Raw genomic sequence first — 22,582 nt, 5'->3', positions numbered from 1 at the left:
TTTGTGACCCCCTGAGCTTTCTTTTTAAGGTTCACTTTATTTATCGTGTACACAACAATAACAGGAAGTCACTGACAAGAAAATTGTAGATACCAAGCTCCCTCCAACAATACTAACAAAACATGTATCAGAAAGAAAAGGAAGATCACAGAAGTTAAAACAACATGAATATCTAACAAAAGGTAGTGCAGGTTAAAATAATGAATACAATATAACCTAATAATATAAAGAATAAAGTAAACAGTAATTGTGATGAATTAGGTAAACAGAAATGTAGTAAATGCATAATGAGGGTGTTAAATGTATGCAGATGTAAACAGAATATTTTGTAAAGACGTTCATTGTCCCCTAGAGAATACATCTTATGACTATGGTGATCTTCCCTATTTTTTCTTTAGTCAAAATCATAGCCATAATCACATCAAAATTTGTGCAATACTTTGGTTTGTGACCAAATACTTGCAAAACTCATGACATTCCCATCAGCCTAAGTCTACTTGGTTAGGGGTAACTAGCATATGTTGCATGCAAATGTGCAACTATACTAAGATGACGAGTATGGTAGTAATGCCTACTTAGTATGTTAGCATTGTCATCGTGAGCATACCGAAGTTAGCTTTTAGCTCACGGAGGCTGCACTAAGGCACAACAGCATGGCTGCAGACCCATAAAAGCACTGCTTCTAACATGGGTCTTGTTTCTTTGTTGTCTGTCCTTTCAGGGGCATTTCTCCATTTGGATTCTACCTGGATTCCAACCAACCTCAGAGCTCCTTAAATAGCAATAGCCAGGGTCAGAAATATTATCACAGCACAGTAGGGTGCACTTCATCGCTTTGAAATGGAGGCCCACCTGTCCACCCCAGGAGGCAGCATAAGCCATGTGCTTGAACGGACTATAGAGTATCAAAGCACAACTATACAACAGCCAGCCGGCCTGTTATGCTCAATGCACCGGCTAATGCGAGACACTGGTGGGAGTTGCCAAAAGGAGCTTGCCCAATGAGGTCTCCTCGGAGGGCTGAGACAAAGGATGATACGCGATTTAAACTGTAGGAAGAGATGGCACTGCACGCAATAAAGAGCCCTCTGAGCGCAGACAACACAAGCCAACCATCCAATCAGCATTAAATAGGGCCCTTTTGTTCTGGAGCAAGCTGGCTGTCCGGCACAGGGCTGCACAGAGGAATAAAAGGGGCCCTTGTCTTATGTGAGTCAGCACTGACTGACAGACTGCACTGAGGGGATCTGAGCCCTCCCCACTTGTACTGTACAACACTGAGTTATTTAGATAACCCCCTGAACCCAGCATTAATTGGAGGTCTTGTGACTCTTTTACACATAGTCACACATTCTTAGCTGTCACACTGCACATGGTGAGCACATGGATACACATGCACTCAAAAGGCACGGAGCAATGACTTATTACAGTTTAACAGCAATGTCTTACAGTCATTAACTCCAAGCTGTTATTTATTCCTGTTATGCTGTAACACTACTGAGGTCTACTCACATTTAAGAGAAGATTTAGTATCCCTGGGGCCCTGTCTACTTCACTGACATCTTTGTAAGCTAATTATTATCCCACTGAGTGAACAGAATGATTCTATGCAGAATTATTTACTGTTTCAGAGTAGCTAGTGGTACCGTTCACTTGTAAGTCATGAGCTATGCATGTGCAAGTCAATGGGATATGAAGCCAATGCTCTAAAAATTGGATGTGCATCCTTTCATATAGCTGAATTACACAACCTACTTATTTCCACCATGGATGGCTGGCTTGCAAGTGATGATTTCATACCCCATTGTCTTGCGGTGGCACTGCTTACAAACGCTAATGTTCCCAGACTCTGTTACTATTAGGAGTTTTCATAGTAATCAACGTTTCAGGCATGGGAATCCTTGCACTTTCACTCAAAGTTAAGGGTCTTGTGTTTCATACAAAACACTCCTGCCTCAGCTCAGATTCTCCCATAAGCCTGTTTTTCATTTTAGGTGACCATTTCTATAACTGCATTATGCAGAATATTCACACAAGCAATACAACTCTACCAACAGTATCAAAAATAACTGCCATCCCCAAAAAAAATATTAAGAGAAAATCTGTGGGTAACAGAATATACTTGGTAATTGCGCTCAATAGGTAAAGAGTCCCTGTAACTAAAGGTACTGTATGTATGCAGCTATAAAGTGCTCCCATACAAACATGCCTGTCTTTGTTTTTCATAGTGGTCTGTGTGTATGTATGGAGATTTTAAGGTATTATATCATACAATTACCGTGATATTAACAATAATGCTATCCCTGAATTGGAAGTTTTGACCTGATGTTGTAAGCCCTTGATAAATCTACGTCAATAGAGGTGATGAAAGTCACAGGATGTCTGCTGCCATGCCAAGATCATGAGTGTCCTCAAATAAGACCTTGTAGTCACCCTCCTGCTCTTCAAACACAATGACCTTATTTATTTAAACAGAAGAAAGTGAGAGACAAAGAAGAGAGAGTTAGAGCTTTGAAACATGACTCTGACTTGCTGTTTTTACACATTAAAATGTAATGTAAAAAGTAATTATCTGAACATCTCTGAAGTCCAATTTAATGCAAGGGTAAAAAGCAAAGTAGTAAGAGTGACTTTAGGAAGATTGATACCACTCGTATGTCTGTCTGCTAACAATGAAGCTAGAGCCAGTGGCTGGTTAGCTTAGCTTAGCATAAAGACTGGCAACAAATGATAAGAGCTAGCCTGGTTCTGTCCAAAGGATAAAATGGTTTGCCTACTAGCACCTCTAACAGCTCACTAATTAACATATGATAGTCAATTTGTTTGATTCAGACAAAAAGTGTGACAACACGTTTCAGACTATTTCTTGGGCAGACAATGGATGAGACAAATGACATGTGACGTGTTAATTAGTGAGCTTAGGAGGGGCCTTTTAGGAAGATGTTACCGGATAGCATCAAGCTAGCTGTTTACCCCTGTTTCTAGTCTTTATGTTAAGCTAAGCAAATGGTAGCTTTGAGCACAGACCATGGACTGTATAAAATGTGAATGTAGTCTCTGTGACACCACTTATAGGTTTCCGAAGAGCCAAAATGAAGGTCAAAGGGGCCACAATCGATGCCTCTGGCCTTTGACATCACATTACAGTTGTCACAATGGGGGGAATTAGCTCTACAGACCAAAACTTGTTTTTGTACCATGTCGTGTTTATTTCTGTTGTAAAGTTAGGCATTTTAACATAGGCGTCTGTGGGGATTGACGCCCTTGCCATCTTTGAATGGCCCTTTGGAGGAAGTGCAGTTTTTGGCAGTTCCGCATTGGAGCTTGGTGCAGACATGAGAGTATCAATCTTCACATCCAACTCAGCAAGAAAGCAAAGCATATTTTCCAAACTATTCCTCTAACAAACGCTGGTTTGTGCACAGCTGTACCTGATTATTCCCACTGTTGAGAAAGGGACCGGGGAGATAGAGAGCCTGCTGGGGCCCAATTGACCAGTAGCGGCCCAGATTCAGCCCATTGATGAACACAACACCTTTCTCCCAGCCCTGCAGACCCAAAGACAATTCCATGAATTCACATTTTATTTTTCATACAAACCCACACCCAAAAATGTAGACAGCATAAACACTATGTGTTTCAATCCACTTACTGGCAGCTTCACAAATGTGTCACTTGGATATCCGTATACAAACAGCCTCCCCAAAAAAAATCCCGGGTAGGTCGGAGTTTCAGGGAGAGTCTTCCAAGGTGCCTGATAAAGACTGAAATAAGGCATCCACTTCAAACCCACTTTAACATCATAATGAAAGTGATATGCAATGCTTTAGATTCAATAAAGCGTACAAACCTATCAATAAAGCTGGGTTTCATATCCAGGCTGTATATTGTAAAATCCCGCAAGGGGATATTGTTTAATAAAATGTCTCCCACAAGGCCTGCAAGAACACAAATCAAAATGGGCTTGTACACTACCAACTGAGTGCTTGAGTGATTTAGTAGCAGGCATAGCAAGGTACTGCATATTGTCGATCACCTTTATGTTGGTTGTCAAGGTCCCTTCCATGGTGAACTCGTCCACAGTTTTCCACCAATAAACTTAAGGTACGCTGTCCCTGCAGGGATTTATTGCCTTTATATCTTTTGCCAGTTTAACAGCCAACACTTCAGCATTCATCACATCTGATAACTGGGATTGACGTTTATTGGAGTTTTGCCTTCAAGGTCCAACTTGATGCCATACCTTACCATCAGGAACAGCCAGCTCCAAGCTTTGGCGCTTGAAAAGACCAATGTAGATTCTGTCGACAAACACCTACGAAGAAAAATATGACTGTCACATACATTATATTACAGTACACACCACATAAAGTCTTCTTCAAATTGAATAAAATATCTCCAAAGTATGCCAAATACTATCACTACAGTCATCGCCTTTAAAAAACGTATGTGTGCTGTAGGCTTCCCAGCATGCACTGACTCCTAAAAGCCATTACTGTTGAAGGAACATTTCAACATTTTGTGAAATGAACTTGCTGTCTTGCTGTAGGATAGATAAGATTATTACAGCCAGGCGGCAGTTAGCTTAGCATAAAGAATAAAAACAGGGGGAACAAATACCCTGAATCTGTCCACCTGTAACAAAACCCACCCACCAGCACCTCTGTGATATGTCATCTCTTATATCTGTAGTCTCCGCCAATCACTCACGCTGACAAGAAGTCTCTAGGAAGTCAGTGCACCTGGCCAAGAAATGATCTGACACATAACTCCCTGTAAAGTCACTTCCCTTTTTTTGCGGACAAGATATATAAGAAGTGCATAATTTGTGAGTTTATGTTATGAAGAAAATGTTTACCTTCGGAAAGAGTCAGGTGAGCTCTTCACCCCTGCTTCCAGTTTTTATGCTAAGCTAACAGCTGTTGGCTCTAGCTTAATGTTTTGTGTAAATATAGAAGAGTTTCGATTTGACGTCTAACTAGCGGTAAGAAAGAATATTTCAAACTTTTCCTTTAACTACAAACACATCAAGGATCATGATTAATGGAGGGCAATCACATGTATTATACATGTATATTGCATAATGTCAGTGCGAGTGAGATCATGCCAGTGTGTAGGTTGTAATGAGGACTCACTAGGGCGCGGTCTCGGACGTTGTCTCCCGACTTCAATGATCCTCCACTGGTGATGGTAGTCTCATACAGCGTGTATCCATAGGACTGGCCATTCATGTTGTTCACAGGCAGATTCTCCATGCTTATTGGGTTTAGTGATTTAATTGGCTGCAAAGAAATGAGCAGAATGAACAGAAATAATTTTACCTCCTTGATTATAAAGCACAATTCTTTTCCTTATAGGTACTGGATAAAACATACCCCCTCAGTGAAGCTCAAAGCATCCCATAATGACAGATACAGGTACGTGATGGCTGATTCATAAGCCTCCCTGTAATGCAGGGCTGGCATGTCAGGGAAACTGTCTCCACCTACACAGAAAGAACAAAGACAACATCAGGCACATCATGTATTCCCATACTTCATTCTCAATCCAATTTAGTGTTTAACTTACTGTTGTATCGAGAAAGCAAATCCCTAAGGAGGTGGTACTTTGGAGTGTACTCCCCAGCTTCAGACAAGGGAGCATCATAATCTGAAAAGCATCATAGTGTGACAGATTAACTGTCATCTGCTGCCACCTACTGGGTGTTAAGGTCTTCAGATCTGTAATGGCATTGGTTTGTCATTAAAAGAAAATCTGTGTAAATTTGCATTGAAGACACTTCTAGTTGGTTTGTAGTCTTGCACTGCTAAACCCTCCTCCACAACACTGCGGAGGAGTTCTGGGATGGGAAAAAAACGGGCTTTGGTGTTTTGGCATTTCTTTAAACCAATCACAATCGTCTTGGGCGGTGCTAAGCACTGGCAAAGCAACTGTGCCTCTGCAAAATAACCTCGGGAAGGAACTTGTTTTGGTGGAACATGTGTATGTTCAAAAGTTTAAGTTTTGCAGAGATCTGAAGAGCAGTTAGCCATAGTAGTTTAAAATGCCAACACAAAGGAAGCGGAAGGTAAAGGACATCCAGATGAAAAGAGGGATATCCGGGGAAATCCCTGAAGTGGAACGTTGTAGATATAGACCAGTTTGTTTGTGACACAGCACACAACACAGAGGAACCAACCATAGCTGGGGACCAATGCTTTGTAGGAAGGATCAGCGAGGGCACCGCTCATGAAGCCAAAACTGGATCCTCCATGGAACATGTAGAGGTTAACAGACATGCCTCGCCTCAGGATTTCTCTCACGGTGGACACCATATCTGACAAGAAATTCAACACGGTCTCTGTTTGACAAATTGACTCCTTAAAAACATAAATCATCATGCAGTTTTTTCTCTGCTGACCTGCGTCAGAGGCTACAACAATTCACAAGTAGCTTGGCCCTGACTTTCACATGTGCATTTAAGTACGCTGTTGGCATGTACTATAGCTGGCATTTCTCATGCAAAAAGCAAAGCAGTAGGAACAGAAAGCATAAAAGTGACATGACATCATATATTGCTGGTGAGATAAAAATAATTGTTTTTTAAGAGTGTCCGACTGTATGACAGGACAGAAAGTGACCCATCTGTAATGATGGGTGAACTAAAAGCTAAGTGGGTGTTTAGACCAAAAACAGCCTTGTGTGAGGTGGGTCTGTTTTAGTGCAGGATTGGGTTTTAGCAATATAATTTTTCTGTAAGTAGATCTGCAAGATTGTGACCAAACTGCTATAAAAAGTGGTGGCAGTCAAAAAGCCACAAACTGCATTCAGACTAAGGATAACTGTAAATTCTCCAGGGAATTTCATCAAACCCAAATACTATCCAATTATGTTTGGTTCACTATAAACCTCCTTTATATATACTGTATGTATGAGCCATGTCTTTACAAAGAAGTTGTAATGTATCCCAATGTGTTTTTTATTCTATTATATTAGATAGTTGATGGCGAGGAAACAGGAAGTGAGGGAAGAGAAAAAGGGGTATGTCATACAAAAAAAGCGCTGTAGCAGTTATATGGTCTGCACATTAACCATAGCAGATACTGCAACACTAATCCCAAGATTTAGCTTTATCTTGGGCCAAATGGTGCAGTGTGAAAACAAAAATTCCCTTCTGACAACAATAAATCCAATGATGAACCACGCAAATTATGAATAAAAGGTAAGCACCGATAGAAATGTGTCTTTTTCATCTCAAAAGCCACTGAAAACAAGGAGATTCTTCCTTACCCTCTGGGGGAAGCACATGGTGGAGGTCGCCCCACACATCATACCCGCCGGTCCAGTAGTCCATCACCAGGATGGGGCTGTTGGGCTGACAAACAGCACAGAAAAAGGCCACACCATTAACTATTAACTCACTGTCCCGTGTTTCATTGACTGAATATTTGACGTCTTTAGTGTCAGACAGTGAAGTGATGTGTAACGGTAAGACACACACCTGGACAGCATTCAGATCCTGGATGTCTCTCTGACTAAGCTTCTGCAGCTTCAATGATCTGATGGCTACAATAGGAGATCACAGGGTGAGCTGTGTGTGTGTGTGTATATGTGTGTGTGTGCGTGTGTGTATATGTGTGTGTGTGTGTGTGTGTGTTTTAAGGCTGAACAAATAATTGTATTCAGAGAAAGAACATGACTAGCTAATTGAGAAGATTTTATTGAATGTTTGGTTTAACATTATCTCTTTTTGTTATTATATTTACTGTTATTTCTTAAGATGAACACTGGAATAATATCACTGATTCAATGTTTTTTGCTTATTAAAAGGCAATTTTTATCTACGTTCTCAGAATATAGGGCCGTTTTATAGGTGTCTCATGTTATAACGCTCCGTGACATGTTGTATCTGTTACACAGGGAACTTTGAACTTTAGCTAAACTTAAAAAATCAAATTTTTGTTCAGCCCTAGTGTGTATGTTTGTATGTTTTTGTGTGTATTTTTGAAAGACTGTACCTCCATCCACACCCCCCGACTTTATTGTGTTGTGGTTGTCTGACGTGAGTAGGAGCTCGCCGATCCCTTTGGACTCTAAGGCCTTTCGAATTCAAACAAAAAGTTCACAAAAGAAGATACTTACTGAACATAATCCCACAAATCCATTCCATCAATATCAGTCTCTTTTCATGCATGTGTGTTTTATTGTAGAGTTAAGGGAGCATTTGAATTAAGCAAGCCTGTCACAGTACCTCTTTAATAAATAGCATGTAACTGTCATCCTTTGCAAAGGAGCCGTACTCGTTTTCCACCTGCACTGCAATAATGGGACCTCCTTTCTTGAACTAAAACACATAAACACATTTTTTTGTATGGATGACAAGTTAAACAATCTGGAACAGATTTGTTTTTCAGCTTTATAGACAAAAATGTAACCTGCAGTGGGACCACTTTGGGTATAAGTTTGTCGAAAAAAGCATTGACAGCCTCAGCAAAGCCTGGGTGAGTCGTCCTCAGTCTCATGCTGTCGTCACGGAGGAGCCAGCTGCAAAGAGACAGAGACAAGATGCTTAGTTAGGACCAAAGCTACTGAGCTGCGGGAACAGCCGAGCCACAGTGAGGACAAAGCATCACACACTGGTCAAGTCTTCCCAGTGATCGAATGTTTCTGAGTACATTTACTCAAGTACTGTACTTCAAGCTATATTGCATAGTTTCTGTCACCCCCCATGAGGAATTCTAATAAATGACAACAAAACTGTTAGCGCGTCCTCATGATACAAGCCTTCTGTGGTTGCGCACTGGCCCCACCCCTCTTCCAAGCACTTGCTAGTAGCCAAGGAGGATGTGGAGGATTAAAAAACCATGATGGACTTTTCAGAAGAGGTTGCTATCTTCACTTGTGTTTCTGCTCGCAAAAGCCACCGGACGCCACGATCTTCTGAAGATAGCCTTACTGAACAATACAGAGAGAGTTGTGTGGAGCTGATAGTCTCAATTAGCTATGTAGCTACTCATTTGGCAGTGAATGTAACGAACGTTCAATGATATATAAAAGTTACGCGCTAAAGGACAAAGGACAAATTTGAGGTACTTGTACTTTACTTAGGGCTTTTCTTTTCATACCACTTTCTACTTTGTTACATTTGAGAGAGAAACTGCATTTAATTGACAGCTTTAATTACTTTACAAATGAAGATTGTTGCACACAAAACACTTGTAGTTCATAAAATCTAATGTTTTTTTTTAAAATAAAACAACACATTAGCCTACAAGTACAGCTGACATTATTAGACCATTAAACACACAACTGTTTGGATTGTTTCCAGTTTCTAAAATAATTTACTTGTATAATTACTTTAACTTGTAATACTTTTAGTAGATTGCCTTGATGATTCTCACATACTTTTACTTAGTGTGGTAGTAGTATTTTTTGTAGGATCTGAAAATTTCTTCCACCACTGAGTCTTCTCTCACGTACAGATGTGACTTTTTCACCCTGATTGTACTCAATAAAAAAAGGTGTCCCTTTGAGATTCAGATCAAGTTGCTTTTGTGCTGTCGAGGTCATTTCTTTTATACTGGGACATGAACTAGTACGAGCTTTTTGAACAAACATTGGAAATTGGTATTTCCATGTGCAAGCAATACTGAATACATTTTCCCACAAATGGTCATTTGTAAAGAATAGTGGCATTACCTGGGCAGTCCTCCTAGGTCCAGCTCAGAGGAAACGTATGGGCCTGGGCGCAAAATCACCCACAATCCCAATTCAGCAGCAAGATTGATAAAGGCTCTGCAACCCACATGGATGGAGAAGATGGGGAAGATATTGAATAAGCTTCTTTTTATTATCGGCGTAAACGTAAAGTTTTGACCCCAACCTTATATCTCATTGTTTGAGGAGATTGAAATGTGCTTGGCAACAACAGCAGCAGGCGGACACGTCACATCGCTCCTCACTTATCACCCCTGTGTCATTATTGCTTAATATGCTGCTGCTGTTGTTAAGGAGATGCTGCTGTTGTCGGGTTGGACCTCTCTGCCTCTAGCATGTCCCCTGAGCACCCGGGCTTAGACAATGAGAAGACTATTCCCAACACACCTTAGAGCAGGTAATGTCGTTAGAAAAGCTATGTGTATAGTGGGCTGTATGATATGTTGAAAAAATGCAACATTGCAATAACAATGGTACTTGTGTTTCTTGCAAAAGTTCATATTGCGATGATGATTTAAAAAAAAACGATATATATTGTGCATCCCTAGTGTAGAAGTGTTTTCATTCTGATTATGGGCATGTCCATAATGTCAATGTAGACATGCCTACGTTGCATATTTGGTTTAATGAGAATGTGGCTTGTACTCCCATACACAATAAACTGTATGAGGATTCATCAAGAGTGTGTTTTGTATTCAAGTCAAGCAAGATTCACACTACTCCTTACATTAAATCCAGCTGTGTGTGGAAGTTGAAAACCCCTCTCTCTGGCTGGTGCAGACTCCACGGCACATACCTGCAAGGATGCAGGATGCTCTCTGTTATCATTTAAGCGGTGATCAGATGTGGGAAACAAAACACAGATCCACAGTGGTTTTCCTACGTAGTGAGGGTGTTGATGCCACAGGCCTTCATTTTCATCAGGCGGTCCCTCCAGTAGGCCCTGGGCACACGGAAATAGTGGATGGACCCCCCGAGGATGCGGAAGGGCTCTCCCCCCAGGGTGAACTGGGACGAGTTGGCACTCAGACCCACCTTCCTGCTCATTCTCCGTCCCCCTGCTGACATGCTGGGACAGGGGTTTATTGTGTCACACTCACATAATACAGCACATCGGTGCACATATTGTGCTTGAATAGAGCACATGACATGCTTGCTAGGAATTTGCAGACGTCTTGTGTTGGAAAAGAAAAGCACAAAGGAGCAGGAACTAGCACATGACTAGCACTCCACGTTCACTTTTTAAAATGATATATCCAATGCTACTTTTACTTTATATATTTTTCCATAACATCCTTTGTTCTGTAAAGTCCCCAGAGTTCCCCAAAGAAACATGTGACTCAAGGACCTACTTATGGGAGGTACAGTGGAAATTGTTTAAATTCATCGTAGCTTTACCTAATATTATGGCCCCAATATAATATTCCTATATAGGTTTACTGTTTAGTTTCTGTGACAATAAGCTATAGGATGACACTTTGTCTCAAACCAGATCCATACAGAGACTTGCAGCATTGCTATCTTAATTTAGTGGGATCATTAGGAACAAGCACTCTCAAAGTAGCTCTAACTGAAACAATAACAGTGAGAACTTTCACTTACCCAAGATATTTGTATATGATGAAGCCAACAATGCACAGGCAGATGAGTGCATATTTCCTTTTGTGCGTATTTCTTATCCTCCAGACAACCATTGATGGGATGCGAGATCTCCTCCTGTGATTCACACAAGCAGCGGTCGACTTGAGTTTACAGCCGCTTGTTTAGAGCTCAGATGAACGCATGATGCAGCTGCCATGGACAACGCACCGCCTCGTGGGTGTGCCCCTGTGCAGAGCCATGTAAATCAAACACACCTCATCACGTAACACACTTTGAATGTACATGCAAAGTGTGTTATGTGGTGTATGTCTTTTTCACATTTTCTTTGGTTTGTAAACATAGGTAAGGATGACAAAATAAGACTTGACACTTTTAAACTTTGTTCAAAATATAAACCTATTCATTATGGACAGTGGGACATTTTGTATAAGATAAGATAAGATAAGATAAGCTGAGATAAGATAAAATAAGATAAGAAAAACCTTTATTTGTCCCACAGTGGGGAAATTGCGGTTTGTAACAGCATGAGAGCAAGCTAGGTAAGAGTACATAGATAGATAAAAGTACAACATTTAGCAGTATTAACAGTATTATACAATCAATGATACATTAATTATTAAATTATTGAATTGCACTTTGAAAAATTGAAAAATTGAAAAATTGTGCATGGATGTTATGATAATGATGGCACATGGGATTCAGGATATATTGCACATTATATCAACATCTCTGAAGTTAAATTTAGTGGGTGACAGTTATATATATTTTATATTGCACACTTATTCTATATGGACTGCAAAAATAAGAAATGACAACAAAGATTATTTAATGGTGGTGTATAGGAAACACAGTATCACTGAAGCCGTATTAATGCGTTATTTTCAACTGAATGTATATTGAATACTATAATCGTACTATAATCATAATACAATCATACACACATACACAAACGTTTCCAGTTGTTATTTCAAGACGTTATTTCCAATTTTATAACAGTTTTGTATGGTAAATGACATGTTATCTTCATCTACCTTTATCCTCCAGTGAGGACTACACTTCCCATGCTCCTTAGAACTTGGAGCTTGCGCAATATGTTTTCCATGGCCCTGCCTGCTTGTAGGGTCTGTTTGGTGTTGTTGTTGACACATTAAGTGGGCGAAAGAAAGAGTTAAAGAAGTTGATATAACCCTGTGTCTGTCGCCTGAGGTAAGGAAGATACCACGGTTAACTGTGTTCTCCGTCTGACTTTACAGCCTTGTTGAGGTGTTGTCTTGACGAAAAACACCACCGATAAATTAGTTGTTGAGCGTTAACAGTTAGCTAGCAACACAGGCAGCCAAGCTAGCAAAGCGCTAAAACAAACAAAAGTCAAAAATTATGAGACCGGAGGCTTCATGCTGAGCAGACTAGCTACATAATTAATGTAGGTTTTCACATAGCTAACGGTAATTGTTATGGCAAGCCAGACAAAGCCAGCAAACACCGCCTGTTCGCTGTTACCTATTGGAGCTAACGTTAACCCACTGAGTCAGCTGCTAATGGTAACTTGCACCAACAGTAAGGTTTTACTTTCCCCTTGTTGCACACGTGTATAACTGACCGACACCCAGTCCATTTGAGAAGAGGTGACGTTGCTGTTTTATAACGTTACCATTTGGTTTTGGGCATCTTTTCATTTGAACAATTCTGATTCAAATTCCAATCCTTCTTTTCGATTCCGATTATTTCCGATAGGTTAAACTTGTTTAAATTCTAATGGGCCACATTATGTTTTCATATTATCATAGTATAGCTAGTGTCCAGCACAAAGGAAATGCTTAGCTATTGTTGAAATAAATAAGAAACATGTTAGAGATAAGTGACAAATTACACATTACCTATACCTTTAATTATCAGATGTACTCGATATGGTGAGTTGATAAGTTCATTTTATTTTATTTTAGAAACAAACTTATATCAGATTTCAAATTATATGTGTCTATATAATATGGAAAATGTGTTAAACAGCTGTTTGTTATCAAACTGTCTCCAGACAAGAATAGTTTTTGTCATGCATGTAATTACTGTCAGTGTTCTCTGAAGTACAATAATAGCAATGTAGTACTGGACAGTTTGATTTGTATCATGTATACACATGAAAAACTACCAAATTTGGAAATGCCAAAAGCACAGGTGATTGTTTTATTTAATAAATGCGTTGAATTCTATTAATTATCTTAGTTAAAGCTAACATGGGTGGGAAAAATTACGTAAGCAAAGTCCACCTTATATGAAGTTGCTACATAATGTGCCTCAAGCAACTGTATCTCAGCATACCAAAGTGAGACTTATTGTAAATTCCCAGAAAGAGTTTGGCCCGCTAACTCTCTTGTCCGTATTTAATTTCCTTGGTTTTTGGGTTTTGGCAGGTAACTGGGTGAGCCCGTCCCTGCAATGAGAGCTGACGACCAGGTCACCAGCCCCCCCTCCTTCTGCAGTTGATGGATCTGCAGCTGGTTCAGAGATGACAGACAGCGTCAGGGCCTTCCTCCGCAATGTTGCGACGGTCAGCGGCCAGACACACACTCACTCTCACACAAACACACACAAACACACACTCACACACATACATGCTGTGACAAGAGCTACAGCATAGGCAATTCAAACCAATGGACCTATTAAGTGTTGTGTTTTTTTGTCAGACGTACACTCACTGGCCACTTTATTAGGTGCACCTGTATTAACCGTGTTTGTAATATTTTGCGACCTTCATCTATTTAAATTAAGTCGGACAAAATATTACGGACATCTTTCAGTTTAATGGAGGTCAGTACAACACCACCACCCACTACGATCTCAATAGTAAAGTATAGTAAACATAGCAGTAGAATTGTCAAAATTCTGTTAGTCTCTACAAAAGCTGCAACATTCTGAGCTTCATGTGTCACGGCAGAGATGTTGCATAGGATTGCATTATATTGTACAAGTGTACCTAATAAAGTGGATATTGAGAATCCAGAAAGAATCCAGTTTGCTGCTGCTGTTGCAGCTGTCTCTTCTGTATGGTGCAGAGTAATAAACCAAGCACTCAGCCCAACCTAGCTAGTTGGCCAGCTAGGTAATGTAGCATGTGCACCTTGTTAAGCTCATTAAATTAGAGATGTTAGTTTTTGTCTCTGTGAATTTATTTATTTACAGCCGCTGCCTCTAGTTTGTTGATTTATAATAACATTAGCATTGTTGTTGCTCTAGCCCACAGACGCTAACTGCCTTAAAAGACCTTTTTCACGGCAGACATGTTAACATGTCATAGAAGGAAAAGCACATGATGAATGATGGCTGCATTCCACTTAGGAGAGGCCCTGGTGTTGTGCATGCTGACTCACTGAAATAGCCTACTGGGACACTTGATGGAATTGAGCCATCGTTCCTACTGTGTTTCCTTCTATGACTAGTCAAAATGTCTGCTGTGAAAAAGGTCCATCGGGTAGCAGCTGTTGAGCTAGTTGCTTAATTTAAAAGAGTGTCATTATGAATGGGACATGGTGAAATAAAAAATGATATAAATACTCTTCAGTAGTAACAAGTCATATGGAGCAAAGTCCTGCCTGCTGGCAGCAAGAAAAAGTGTGGTCAAGTGTGGACAAAAAACATCCTTGGAACCGCCAAGTCCTAAAATATTGTTAATTGTTTCTGCCTTTATATAGCTGTATCGGCCTACTTCTTGTGTTCAACAAGACCTTATTGAGACATTTTGATGCTCCATTACAGCGGCCAATTTTGCAAGTTATAAACGAACACAGTATGTGTATTCTGTCTTCCTCTGGGTTCTCTAGGGGATCAAAGACTCAATTTTGGGGATTGGAACAATTTCCAAACTGGATGCCCGCATCCAGCAGAAAAGGGAAGAGCAGCGGAGGAGAAGGGCCAGCGGGGCGCTGGCACAGAGACGGGCACAGAGTGAGGAGCGCAAACCGGACAAGTAAGCCCCAAAAAAATGCTGCTTAATGGTTGCAATGCTACTTATTTTCTGACTTAGCCAGAGTCAGATATGCTCATGGGTATATTTGTATGTGTATGCAATCATCATTGCTGTTTATAGGATTTATTAGCAGCTATTCTTGTAGCAGCTTTGACATGTTGCTCTCAGGTAGAACTTCCTGTGCACCTCCAATGCGTTGCACCATTTCTCACAAGCTCCACCAATTCAATGCCTATATAAACCCTAACATAAGAAATGGTTAGGTTTTTCCTAGCAAAACCGCAGGAGTTTGAACAGCTTGAAAATAAGCTTTTGACTGTGTAAATGCAACATGTTTTTTAATTGGAGCAGTCATGGATCAATGCAGCTCAGATATTCTCCTCATTCACTCATTATGTTACCATACATACATACTGTATCTGTAAGTAATACCTTCAGTCTGCAGCCAGAGACATGGTAATGGAATGGATCTGTCTGACTCTAATTAAGTAAGAAAAGGCAAACTGAAGTGAAACCAAACAGTGATGGTCCTTATTTATTTTCTCTTTCAGTGACCCCAAAGTAGCCAGCAGGATTTTTCAATGCTGTGCCTGGAATGGAGGAGTGTTCTGGGTAAGATTTTTAACCTGCGGTTTAGGGCTGCACATCTAATTGCAACATTATCCAAAATTGCAATATGTACTATCCAAATCGCAGACGGAGCGCAATATTTGTTAAAGGCAAAATATGTGTCAAACCATTCTTAATGAAGTATTGTGGCGCTGCAGAGACGTCCCGGCCTACAAATCCTATCCTACAGACTGAAGAAAAAAATCTTTGTTTGGTACAGATCCTCCCAAAAGTCACACTATATTAATTTTAATTTAAAAAAAAGAAGAAGAAAAATCCTTTCCTCATATTGTGCACCCCCACCGCTGTTACAATACAGCCTCGTTGCACACACTACTGAATTCTTTGGTGCAACGTGTTGTCCAAAACTCGACTTTTGTCTTCTTTAAGCTAAGAACTAAAGTAATTCTTATAATTTTCAGCTAAAGAAATAGTCTCACAGATAACCCATCCTGCTACACCCATGTTATGTGGTCTTCATTTCCTCTGTTCCTGTTCCTTTGAACTACCAAAACTGTTGGGTCCTTGTAAATTCTGGAGTGTGGTCTAGACCTACTCTATCTGTAAAGTGTCTCGAGATAACTCTTGTTATGAATTGACACTATAAATTAAATTGAATGAAGTGCGGTGTGCAGTGCCCGCAAACTATTTAAATGTCTTTAATGTCATTATATACAGTGGCTTGCATATGTTTACACACACATGCTAAAGTTGATTAAAAAGAGGAAAATGGTAACTTGGATCCATGAAATAACTGGCCTTTTAAAAATCAGCCTGCCTCTATGGAAATTTGACATATGGGTGTGTATACTTATGCCACCATTAAGATCAATTTAAAAAAAAAAATGTATTCCTCTATTTAATCAACTTTAGCATGGGTGTGTAAAAGTATGCAAGCCACTGTATATGCAAAGCCTAAATAGATTTTTTAGATTTCATTTTAGTTTCCCTGATGTAACCTTTAAATGTCCATGGAACTATTTAAGTAAAACACTACTTTTGAAAACACTGTTGTGTCGGAAAGCATGAGCTTAAAGGGCAACTATAGTTCAATTATAGTAGTTTTAATTTCTCTCTGCAGCTCAGTCTGTTTCTCTTCTACCGGGTGTTTATACCACTGCTGCAGACTCTCACAGCAAAGATCATCGGTACGTATGGCTGCTAGTGAATCTGTGGGGATGTTCTCAGGCTCGGGGTAGGAACCAGTCAGTCTACAAGCTTCTTTTTGCTCCAGGTGACCCCTCCCTCCATGGCAGTGTGTGGTCCTGGTTAGAGTTCATCCTGACCTCCGTCTTCAGTGCTCTCTGGGTTCTCCCTCTGTTCGTCCTCAGCAAGATAGTCAACGCCATCTGGTTCCAGGTTAGGCCCTGCTTTGCTAGGATGTAATGATTTGATGACGGCCCTTTAAAAAAATCTACAAACACATACGTATATCTCATTACACAGTCTGACATGCCATATCCACAAATCCTTTTCAAGGGTCTTCATTTTTTCTTCTTTTTTTTTTTAGCCTTTGGCGGCAGATTATATCATGTTATTGGCACTGGAATACAACTTTTTAGAATAGAGTTGCAGTAAAATACAGCTGACTTCACTTCTAACTTGTTGCCTGCTGCACGTTTGGTGGAAAACTAGTTTGGACTCTTCTCAGCCTTTTTCTGTAAGATGCCCAGGACATAACATATACATTTGTTTGTAGTCACAAACCTGTCATGTTGTCATCACAAAGCAAAAATGCAATTGTGTTCTCAATCCTAATGTTTCTAATGATTTAGTGAAAGGCTTTGTTGACACACAGGGTGTTATTATCTGTTGCAGGATATAGCTGACCTAGCGTTTGAAGTGTCTGGATGTAAAGCGCAGTCGTTCCCCAGCGTCAGTAAGATCATCGCAGACATGCTCTTTAACCTTCTTCTCCAGGCCCTCTTCCTCATTCAGGTACAGTTTTGTGGACTGCTACCTTTGTTTTCTTCCTTTAAAGACAATGTCGCTGTCCGTGCTCCTCTGTTTTGCCAGTACGACAAAGTCACACCGTAGTGCAGACACACAGAACTTTTCTCTTTTCTCTTTTCTCGCAGGATGTGTTGAACTATGGTGCTAGATTTGATGATCTGAGAGAGAGAGAAAATGTGTGAGAAAAAGTTATCACACTGATGGCAAAAAAGCATTTTATGAGAAAAAATATATATTTGAGAGAAATGTTAAATTTTTTAAATTATTATTATTATTATTTTTATTTAAAGTCTCAGGATTTTTCTCTAGCTGTAAAAATAATGTCATGGGCGGGGCCAAGTTCCTATTGGCCAGTCAGGTGAGCACCGTCTTGTCTATGGCAAGACTAGCTGTTTCTTTAACTTTCTTCTCGCATGTATTAAAGAAACAAATCTAGGTCCATATTGAACGGTTAGAGTAAAGCTGCTGTCGTGTCACTTTAAGAACCGATTCACTAATAATATTTGCTCGGCGCAAATGATATCACTCTTCTGACTGAGTCACAAAGACATGAACCAGAGTTCTCCAGCTTGTCAGGCAGATTCAGAGAATCATCTTAATAAACAAAAGCTTTATATTGTCACACTTGTTGGAGTTGTTTTATTCTGAAACCATGCCCTTTTTTTTGCACCACAACTGGATCTACATTCATTTCTAACGAATACCATGCAAATCTAAATCTCTCTTTAAGCTAAATCAAATGAGATGAAAATGCACGCATCCGTCTCCTTGGTGAATTTAATTGTGTTGTGTATGTCTGTGGTCCTCCAGGGCATGTTTGTTAGCCTCTTCCCCATCGATGCCATTGGTCAGATGGTTAGCCTCCTCCACATGTCTCTGCTCTACTCCCTGTACTGCTTTGAGTATCGCTGGTTCAACCACGGTGAGGAGCTCACGTTACATTTTACACCCAAATTGTCTGGATTGAACGAGGAACTCAAACAAAACTGAGGCTGTTTATGTTTGTTTAAGGCGTCGAGATGCACCAACGGCTGTCCAACATTGAGAGGAACTGGCCCTATTACTTTGGCTTTGGTTTACCAATGGCGTTGCTGACCTCCCTGCCCTCCTCATACATCATCAGGTAAAACTCTTAATCCTTGATTAATCAGGACAAAAGAAAACAAAGGTTGATTAGTATTGAAAAGAAGCATTAGTGGCGTGTCCATTGTCCAACTGCCCTGCAGATGTTTTTAGTTTTTACCCGTGATTATCATGGAAATCAAGTTACTTTGCGACCTACTGTACTTTTTCAGCTCCTGTCAACCCCGAACAAATTCTTTTTTAAATTAGTTATTTTTTTGTGTCTTTCAAAGTCTAATGTTGTGTCTCAGTAAAAAATCCCTATTAGACAGCTAGTGAAAGAGGTAATTTTTCTAATTTAGATGACTCCTGACCATTGGGAACAGTATATGTAACACAGTGATCTAAGAGAAAATAATTTTTGAAATGTCGATGTGTGACTTCAGCCTTATGGGATTCTAAGGCTACATTCACATTGCTAGGTTTTGGTTTAAAAACAGATCTCTTTTGCTACGTTTACAGCTCGCATTCCCCCTGCTCTGGCGCTTCAGGGCCCCTAAACCGGGGAGATGTGAAAACAAGTCGGACCCCCGTATTGGTTTGGTTGCGTTGCAGTCTGAACGGGCTACGGGCTCGCAGGCATGCACGTGCAACGGGCTCGCACATGCCCAGTATACGAGAATGAATTTTGGCTTAAAACTCTGCTTAAAAAACAAAAGTTACCAATGTAAATGTAGCCTAAAAAGAACCATGAACATGACCACAACCACAAAAAGCCTGGAAAGACATTGATTAGTCCTTGAATTGGATGTTTAAGACGGTGTGGGAACCCTGTCTATGAATCCCAGAAGGCAGCACATCTGGAGAATCACCAATGTTCTCCAGGATCACGTCCTTTTCCAAAAACCTGAAAACAATCATGATATTTATTGAAATATGTTTGATAGAGTTGTTTAAGAGTTTGGAAAACACATTCAAGTGTAGAATATTTCCAAAATGCCACAGAAAAAGGGATTGAAAGAGCAGGGGTACACTACACTCATGTTCTCTGTGGGCTGAGTTATCCTTTAATCTGCATTTACTGAATGCAATGTTTTTTGTTCTTTCTTTTCTACCTAGTGGCTGCTTGTTCTCCATCCTCTTCCCTCTATTCATCATCAGCGCTAATGAGGCCAAGACGCCAACAAAGCTGTAGTGAGTGGGAAACAAAGACAGCTTTTCTTTAAAAAAAACATTTCTTGTATTGCACGAGCCACTGATCACAGTCGTGTTTTCCACTCTTTCAGCCACTTCCAGCTCCGTCTCTTCTCCCTGGTTGTGCTGATCAGCAACAAGCTTTTCCACAAGACGGTCCACATGCAGTCCTCCCTGACGTCGTCCACCTCCTCAGAGAGGCTGGCGTCCCCCCACACCTCCCCGACCCGCCAGAGACCGCTCCCCACCCACTGATGGATCCACATGAAGGAGATAGGAGAGCAGTCGATGATTGGCTTCGCTCAATGTGAAACAAGGATTCTTCTCAGATGGATTTCCTTCGTTGAAGATGTGCGGTGTAGGACAAAGGGTTTACATGTTGTTGTTTTTTATCTGAGCCCCTGTCCCTTCGGTTATTCATTTGCCCACCACACACATTTTCTGGTGTGACACAGGAATCGACTGCCCTTGTGCCTCACACTCAAAACACATTATACACTCAGCTCTTGACTTGATTTTTTTTCTTTTTTTTTTTTTTTTGTATAATGTGCCATTTGAGTGACTCTCCTTTTAATAAATTACAGCACAAAAACCCATGCAGTTTTTTTAAGCAAACTTGTGACCGAAGGATTTTTTAACTGAACGGGCTTGTTCGCCTTCAGAAGCAAAGCAAGCCTTGTTTTGCGTAGAGTACATGTTTTCTTGATGTTGCAAGTCACGTTCCTTCCTCACAGACTGGATGTGTCGAACGGTGTCCCGGAATAATCTTGTATAGTTAAAAGGCAGGCTTTTTATTTTTTAAATCCTGTAAGAGCTTTGTTTTAGTAGAATATACAAATCAGTTCAGGAGCTGCTACAAAAAATCGATTGGAGACCTTAGTAAAGGAGACCAAGAACCAAGTCACTCTTGTCGTGTGTTGATGAAAAAGGTTAGCTTGGTGTCTGACCCCAAATGAAATCTCCCTCCGCTGTCTGAGGAGGTGTACATGTTGCGTTTTTAGCCTGTGTGAATATAGTAGGTCGTAGTTGAGATGACACTGCCAAACTGCATCTATGTTTTGTTTATTTCACGTCAACCACTACAATGCTAGGCTCTGTAATAAATAAGATTGGGTATCGTTAGAGTTTTTGACAATTCTGATTCCAATTCTTTCTAATCCGGTTCTTATCGATTCTCTATTCCAATTCTTTGAGGGGTGGAGTTGGAACTGGCATGCTTATTTGATGCTTAATGTATTTGTTGATTTACAGTTAAACAGTCGCTTACTGTGGTCCATGGCTGCACTACGACAAGCGCCTGGTATTACTGTGGCTGCCATGCCGTGTTCAATTTGGAACCTATGATCGGATTCTAAACCAAATTCTCCAAACGGAATGGATTTGTTTTTCATTGGAATTGTTTTGTAATTTCTAACACAATTCCAGGTTTGAACCGGTACTCTACGCCCAATCGTAGTTATAATGGAGTAACATAGTTAGTCTTTATATCTTAACAAAATGGGTGATCAGCCTTGACCCGCTCGCTCTTGTTTTCTCCTAGAGAGCTGAAGCAAAATGAATCAGTCCCTACAGATCATGGGCTGTTTGATTTCTGTGCTGTATATAATGTCAATACATCCTGAATGTGCAACCAGAAGCTCGCCACCATGCAGCTACCCAGTCACCAACCTTTCTCTCACTCAGCTGTCACGGCTCACGGCCATGGGGGGGGGGGGGGGCATTCTTTGGAAACGGTGTGCAATTATTGTAAGAAGAGCATAGTGTTTGTGCAGACTGATGTATGTGGGTGAGGTTTTGTAAAAGTAATACGTCTAATTTCAATAAAAATTGGTCAGTATTCAATATTTTGATCACTGTGTTCAGGGTTTTGCACCCGCGGCGAGGACTAGACAGGCCATGTCAAAGTCAAACGTGCAAAAGCTCAGGATGAAAATGAGGCAGTTTTGGGGACTGTCAGAGACATCACAGAGATGGTTATCCTTGATGCTTTGGCAGTATTGTTATTTCTGACATTCATGTCAATAAAGCAATTCGAATTGAATTCAGTGTTCAAACTGAAAACATATTAAAACCCTAATGTATCCCCAGAGGGAGTATAACTAGATGGTGTAGGGATGCAATCCACAATATATAGAAAGTACTATATGTTCAAAAGTAGTAGACCTGCATCATTACAAAACGCTATGTGATCTGAACCATAAGCTGAACTGAATCTGCACGCAAGGAGAAACAGACAGCTTCCAGATTGTAAATGATTGGTTTACAATTTATACAATTGAACAGAGTGTTATGAGTATATTTATATAGAGTTGTTAACAGTTAATATTTACTATTTTTGGCTTTGGTTGCACCATTGAAATTGTATTGTCTTAAGTGTTGTCGACCAATAGGGGGCGACACGTCTCTCCTCACTAAGGACACGTCACTACACTACAGCGGCAATGTAGGAAACCAAATTTGAATGACAGCCAGAGAACCAACCGGTTTTGTGTGGGATTACTGTTA

At 40.4% G+C, this 22,582-nt stretch overlaps 3 protein-coding genes across 5 annotated transcripts in view; 2 read left to right on the top strand and 1 right to left on the bottom strand.

The window, feature by feature from the left end:
• The window catches only part of LOC117955564 (galactosylgalactosylxylosylprotein 3-beta-glucuronosyltransferase 1), a 28,208-nt gene extending 25,651 nt beyond the window's left edge, over positions 1 to 2,557 (top strand). For all 3 annotated transcript variants that reach the window (XM_034890137.1, XM_034890136.1, XM_034890135.1), the window contains exon 8: positions 722 to 2,557. The gene's annotated coding sequence lies outside the window, so the exon portion shown is untranslated. The remainder of the gene's footprint in view (positions 1 to 721) is intronic.
• On the bottom strand, positions 23 to 11,528 carry LOC117955563 (beta-galactosidase-1-like protein 2). The gene is made up of 19 exons (XM_034890134.1): positions 11,299 to 11,528; positions 10,580 to 10,765; positions 10,424 to 10,492; positions 9,679 to 9,774; positions 8,415 to 8,523; positions 8,231 to 8,323; positions 7,998 to 8,079; positions 7,481 to 7,545; positions 7,270 to 7,354; positions 6,179 to 6,316; positions 5,569 to 5,649; positions 5,376 to 5,485; positions 5,136 to 5,282; positions 4,244 to 4,315; positions 4,037 to 4,115; positions 3,851 to 3,938; positions 3,653 to 3,764; positions 3,432 to 3,548; positions 23 to 2,458 (listed from the first exon to the last, which is right to left on the bottom strand). Exons 1-19 carry the CDS (start codon positions 11,388 to 11,390, stop codon positions 2,372 to 2,374), a joined length of 1,908 nt encoding a protein of 635 aa, XP_034746025.1. The 5' UTR covers positions 11,391 to 11,528; the 3' UTR covers positions 23 to 2,371.
• Positions 11,529 to 12,331: 803 nt separating this feature from the next.
• Positions 12,332 to 21,921, top strand: ei24 (EI24 autophagy associated transmembrane protein). Its single transcript, XM_034890721.1, has 11 exons — positions 12,332 to 12,504; positions 13,707 to 13,843; positions 15,114 to 15,259; positions 15,811 to 15,871; positions 16,950 to 17,016; positions 17,103 to 17,227; positions 17,687 to 17,806; positions 18,632 to 18,743; positions 18,833 to 18,944; positions 20,003 to 20,077; positions 20,170 to 21,921. The coding sequence occupies exons 2-11, from the start codon at positions 13,802 to 13,804 to the stop codon at positions 20,330 to 20,332; spliced, it is 1,023 nt and encodes a 340-aa protein (XP_034746612.1). The 5' UTR covers positions 12,332 to 12,504; positions 13,707 to 13,801; the 3' UTR covers positions 20,333 to 21,921.
• Positions 21,922 to 22,582: the final 661 nt, after the last annotated feature.

Source organism: Etheostoma cragini, chromosome 13 (genome assembly GCF_013103735.1).
Source record: "Etheostoma cragini isolate CJK2018 chromosome 13, CSU_Ecrag_1.0, whole genome shotgun sequence".
Classification (NCBI taxonomy): domain Eukaryota; kingdom Metazoa; phylum Chordata; class Actinopteri; order Perciformes; family Percidae; genus Etheostoma; species Etheostoma cragini.
Note: the sequence above shows the minus strand (reverse complement) of the source record. Positions and strands in the feature narration are given on the sequence as shown.

Coding starts and splice junctions, on each gene's coding strand:
- LOC117955563 (XM_034890134.1), bottom strand. CDS start 11,390: ATGGTTGTCTGGAGGATAAGAAATACGCACAAAAGGAAATATGCACTC. Junction 8,324..8,414: donor CCAAAGTGGTCCCACTGCAG/GTTACATTTTTG, acceptor TATGTGTTTTAG/TTCAAGAAAGGAGGTCCCAT. Junction 4,316..5,135: donor ACGTCCGAGACCGCGCCCTA/GTGAGTCCTCAT, acceptor TTTTCTTCGTAG/GTGTTTGTCGACAGAATCTA.
- ei24 (XM_034890721.1), top strand. CDS start 13,802: ATGACAGACAGCGTCAGGGCCTTCCTCCGCAATGTTGCGACG. Junction 17,017..17,102: donor TCTCACAGCAAAGATCATCG/GTACGTATGGCT, acceptor TTTTTGCTCCAG/GTGACCCCTCCCTCCATGGC. Junction 17,228..17,686: donor TCAACGCCATCTGGTTCCAG/GTTAGGCCCTGC, acceptor TATCTGTTGCAG/GATATAGCTGACCTAGCGTT.